The sequence below is a fragment of the Galeopterus variegatus genome, unplaced genomic scaffold (assembly GCF_000696425.1).
Source record: "Galeopterus variegatus unplaced genomic scaffold, G_variegatus-3.0.2 Scaffold2242, whole genome shotgun sequence".
In the NCBI taxonomy this organism is placed as follows: Eukaryota; Metazoa; Chordata; class Mammalia; order Dermoptera; family Cynocephalidae; genus Galeopterus; species Galeopterus variegatus.
Window position 1 is genome coordinate 91,989 of NW_007728353.1, and position 5,306 is coordinate 97,294.

General features: G+C 52.7%; 1 protein-coding gene across 1 annotated transcript in view; it reads right to left on the reverse strand.

The window, feature by feature from the left end:
• Positions 1-1,652: 1,652 nt before the first annotated feature.
• KIF21B (kinesin family member 21B) overlaps positions 1,653-5,306 on the reverse strand; it is a gene marked incomplete at its 3' end in the record, with an annotated part of 32,858 nt that continues 29,204 nt past the window's right edge. The window contains exons 28-29 of the mRNA XM_008581054.1: positions 3,381-3,494; positions 1,653-1,691 (exon numbers count right to left, since the gene is read on the reverse strand). Of these exons, the coding sequence (XP_008579276.1) occupies positions 1,653-1,691; positions 3,381-3,494 (153 nt within the window). The remainder of the gene's footprint in view (positions 1,692-3,380; positions 3,495-5,306) is intronic.

Genomic DNA, 5,306 nt, shown 5'->3' on the forward strand with positions numbered 1-5,306 from the left:
GCCGGATTGGTAAAGAATCTACAAAATACATGATTTCCTTCTGAGAATAGTGGAAATTTTTGTCAGGGTTTCTTAAGGATAGAAGACTCAGAGGTAACATGATAAATATTCTCAATTCTCAAATAGGTAGTCATATGGAAAAGAAATTGAAAAGTTACTGTGGGGCTTTAAAAGGAAGAAAAAATAAGCAGATGGAAACTATTGAAAGGAAAATTTCAACCTAAATTATGGAAGACTTCTTTAATATATCTAGCTCAAGATGAAATAGAATACATGGAGAAGTAATTCTATTAAAATCAATACTTGTATCCAAATTTATAAAGAATAATTATTTGATGAAATTTTTATAGAAATTTAGATTAGTGTTTGGACTAAATAACTTTTAAGATTTTTTAAAACTCTGACATTCTTTTATGCTAGATAATCTCTGCAGTAGACAAGAAAAAAATTAATGATTAAAATAAGGAAGAAATACTTTGAGGGTGCAAAATAAAGTTACCCACATAGGAAAAAACAGAAAAAGAAGTGTTGGGTCCGCCACCAGCAGCCGACCTGTACAGCCCTAGCCTCGTTCCTTTCAGTGGGCGAGCGAACGGCCCAGGATTCCTCTTTCCCTCTGGTCTCCTCTTGAAGGAGACAGGGGAAGAGAGCCGTGAAGAGAGGTGAGCACACCACCGGCCCAAACCAGCCAGTTAAAGGACACTCAGACACGGTGGGGGTTCTGTCAAGCAGTTCCGTTTATTAACACACAAGCATTGGCTCCTGACATTGGTTTGGGTCCAGCTGCATGGCCAGGGAAGAAGCCCAAGACTGCTGTGGCAATATGTCAAAAAGATAACCCTCCCTTCCTGTGAGAGAATCTGGTAGGCCAGCTAACATCTCACAGTGGCAGAGGCTCACCGCCGGCAGGAGGGTAAACAGAAACGTCCACCCCAGGGCTGCAGGCGCATGAGCAGAGAGCATAACAGGAGAGCTGCAGGAGGCTCCCAGCCTGGGAGTGGCCCTGGCTTGTCAGGGGCTCAGGCCCACCAGGTCCTGAGACTTGCTACTTGTGGGGTGCTGTGCCAGGCTGGCTGGGGAGAACTGGCCTCTGGTCCTCCCACGAGCAGCAACAGAGGGGGGAAGGAGGTACCCGCACATGGTGTGCCAAGAGACGTGGGCATGGGGCACTGGCCCCCTCGTGCCCCTCCTAGAGTCAAGAGCTCACCCCACTGCACAGGCTGACTAGTCACAAGGATCCTGAGCACAGCCACTAAGGAAGAAAAGCCCAGCTGGTCCTCGAGGCCTCCTGGCCTTCTACCTGCCCTCCAGGTGCTCAGCAGGCGCAGCCCCGCCCACACTTCCATGCCCCGCCCCCCCAGCACTGAGGGGAGAAGAGAACACGGCCTGCAACAAGCAACTGTGCACCCCTCCCTAAGCCCCCAGCTCCAGCCAGGCCTGGCGCAGTCAGAGGCCACGTGGCCACCCTGAGATGGAGGAACCATGGGGGCAGGAACAGCTTGGGGACAGGGGGGGAGGGGGGGAGGGGGGGGAGAGGAAGGGCCGCATGCTGAGGACAGGTGTGCAGGCGGGAGGGGCCGGGGCAGCCAGAGGCAGAGAAGAGAGAGAGAGAGTGAGAGCTGGGGACCAAACACGAGACATTCCGTGTGTACCTCAGGACCTCCGACAAAGAGGAGTCGCTGTCATCAGACCTGGGGAGGGCAGAAAATTAGCTGGATTAGGGGAGAAAGGAAAACACGCACACAGGGCCGGAGAGGCAGAGCAGCATCGGGAGGTCAGAGGGTGGGTTATTCTCTTGGAGGGCAGCAGAGAGGCAGAGGGTGAGGACCTTCCAGGCAGAACAGGAAAGGAGGTGGGGGAGGGCTGGCCTGGGAGCTGGAGGCTCCCTTGGGAGCGGGCCACCACGGGGTCCCTCGGCTAGTAGGGAAGGACTGAGGAGGGGGCTGCAGAGACGTGGGAGCGCCAGCCCCATGCTTGGAGAGGTGGTTTCTGGGCTGTTTCCTGGTTCCAAGTTCTCTGGTTGTCCCATCACACCTGCCCCACCTTAGCAATGCCTGCCTTTACCTGTCCCGAGACTGAAGGAAGCCATGTCTGCTCCTACTGCTCCCTGGGAGCTGGCTTCTTCCAGCAATTCCTCAGGGGTTCACTTATTTACAAAGCCCACTGTCCCCAGGGAGCCCACTGGCACTGTGCCTAGTAGCCGGCTCTATACTACGCACAGGCTCCACTGGACAGGACCAAGGCCTTTGGGAGACCAGCAGGCTGGAATGGGTGGAGTCCCACACCAATCCTTCCAAAAAATCGACCTGTTGATTTAAGAGCATGGGGGAGGGGAGCACTCTGATGGGGGTGGGCCAGGCTTGGTCCCCCAGTGGGAGCCTGCACTGACATAGGTTTGGGGAAGGAGGGTGCTGGGGTCCAGGTGTGCTGGGCTCTGACCCCCGGGCTCAGCATTCATCGAGCAGTATTTGACTTAGCACCTTCTAGCCTGGGGCTCCTCTGAAGGACACAGCACCGTCATCCCTCACGGTAGGAAAGTTTTTAGGGAGCCAAGAGAGGAGCCCTCTTGGGGCCTGCAGAGAGTTAAAGAGGGCCAGGGCGGGCCCAGGAGTTTGGGGGAGCACAGAGAAGAACACTCTCCCAACGCAGAGTCCCACTGTCAGGAACACAGTGCCCCGGGGGACAGAAGCCCTAGGCTCTGGGCCCAACTCCACCCCTTTGAGCTGAATGTCCTCGGGCCCCTCTCTCTGAACCTCATTTCCTCTCATGTAAACTAGGGAAGACAATTCTCATGGCTGACTTAGAGTTCTAATGAAATCACATACATGAAAGCAGGCTGTAAAGTGAGGTGAGAGTGCCTTCTGAATGCAGGGGATTGCTGTTAGGAAAAATTACACCATCAGTAATTCCAGCATCGCACAGGAGCTATAAATATAGCTTGACCTGAAACTGCCATATGGAGGTAGTTCAGGGGTCTCTTTCTGCTGGGACAGCTCACAGGGGCCACTGGAGTCTTGTCTGAAGCCCTGCGGTGGGGTGGGGGAGTGGTCGAAGTTGAAGAAAGGGGCTTCAGAGAAGAATCAAAGAATCAGCAGAGGCGGATGAGAGGGCAGTTCTGGGGAGCCCTCTGTGTGCCTGCCCAACCTGACAGCCCCAGCCGCAACCCCTGCAGCTTCTTGTGCGCCCTCTCTGAGGTCGCAGCATGCCATGCCAGGGGAAGGGAAGGGCCACGGTCAGTACAGAAAAGGCAGAGATGCCAGGAAAGAAGTGCCAGGGCCTCATCTCTCAGAGGGTCTGCCCGGCCGCCCCAGCCCCGCTTCGGCCAGGACCAGCCCACAGGCTCCCTCTCCCTCCCCTGCTCCCCTCAGCACTGCTCTTACTTGTCCAGCGCTGACCCCTGGCTCTGATTACTGGTGAGCCGAGAGAAGACATTGCGGTCATTGCGTGGTCTAGTGGGAGGGGACGACGGGGGCGTGAATCCCACATCTGTGGACCTGGTGAGTGGGGATGGAGAGCAGCGTGTCAGCGACCACACCTGGCACTGGCTTCCACCCTCTGCCTGGGTGTGAGGCCTGCAGGGCAGGTCCTGCTGTACAGCAATCACAGAGCTCCACCCCCTATTCAGCTCCTAGACACTGTTCGTAAAATTTGATCCTCATTATTCACAGATTCTGTTTTTGGGAATTCACCTACTCATTAAAACGTATCTGTAATCCCCAAATCAATACCTATGGTGCTTTTGCAGTCATTCTCAGACACGTGCAGAGCAGCACAAACTTTGAGCAGCTCGATGTGCGCGTCCCCAGCGCAGACTGAGCCAGGAGACAATCTGCCTTCTTGCTCTAGCTCTCACACTGGAAATAAGTATCCTTTCCATAAATTATTTAGTGCCCCCCCTTGCATATTTGTGCATTTTGTTAGTGATTTCACTGTTTTAAATGGCCCCCAAGCATAGTGGAAGTGCTGTCTGGTGCTCCTAAATGCAAGAAGGCTGTGATGTACCTTACAGAGAAAACACAGGAGGAGCTTCATTCAGGGGTGAGTTCTAGGACTGTTGGCCATGAGTTCGATGTTAACAAATCAACAATGTATATTAAATAAGGTGTCTTTAAATAGAAACACACAAGTTAGATATTGATTGGTTGATAGAAACACCAAGACCAGAGGCTCAAAGGAACCTAACCCGGTATTTCCCCTAGGAGCAGTGTTTCAGTATTCAGTAATTTAGTGTTTGCGGCAACTTTGCAGAACATTACCACTGCAAATAATGAGAACCAACTGTACTTCCAGGGATGAGTCTAAGATCTTGATGAACTGCTTGTTTCAACACTCCAAGATCCCTCTCTTTGGAAAGATGTCATTAAGTTCATCTTTAAATTCTCCTTCCATCATGAGTTGGGCCTAAATCCCTCAGACTGCAACTTAAGCACATCCTCTCAGTTCACAGATGAAGTCTACAAGTGTCCTTGTAGTCTACAAGTCTACAAATGTCCTTGCAACTCCTTCCCACCAAGGCCACACTGCCCAGGCTTTGGAGAAGAGGAGGGCTGGGAGCTTGAGCAAGTCCTCCTCCTGCCTCTCACCAAGGCAGGTGGCAAGAGGTAGCCCCAATCTCCCGCTTTCCCGCTATTTAGCTGTGTGACCTGGGGAAGACCACCAAACCTCTGAGAATTACGTGCATGGACCAGATGACCCTGAGAGTCATCCTGCTATCTACAGAAGCTCTGTGGGGCCCAGCCCCAAGTGTGGCTGAACAGCTGGAGACTTCCCTGCCGATCTGCATTGATCTGTCTGGTTCTTCTTTGAACTTCTGTATTCCTCTCACATGACTAGGACTTAAAAAGAGCTGAAGCTCTCAAGAACCCAAGGTCATGAAAAGGGGTGAAACACATTAGAATAATGACCAGTCCAAGCCACCTATGTTGAGTGCACATCAGCAAACAGTTTTTAGCATCTGGCTTGGCTACCTAGCTCATGGTGCCTTACGGAGATGGCATCTCCCAAGTCCACACCTGATAGGGTGAAGAAGGGACCATTGGGTAAAACAGAGTGACTCACTCAAACTGGCCCAGATTAAAAAGTGTGCACGGCAATCCACAGAGTGGAACATCACAGCCTTTCATGCACCCAAAGACTAGACCGGCCATGATTCTGGAGCACTACAGAACATGCTCTCAGGCCGGCCCGGTGGCGCACTGGATAGTGCGCCGCTTGGGAAGCACGGCGGCACTCCCACCCGAGGGTTCGGATCCCACATACAGACCGGTTCCCACTCACTGGCTGAGTGAGGCGCGGGAGCAACACCA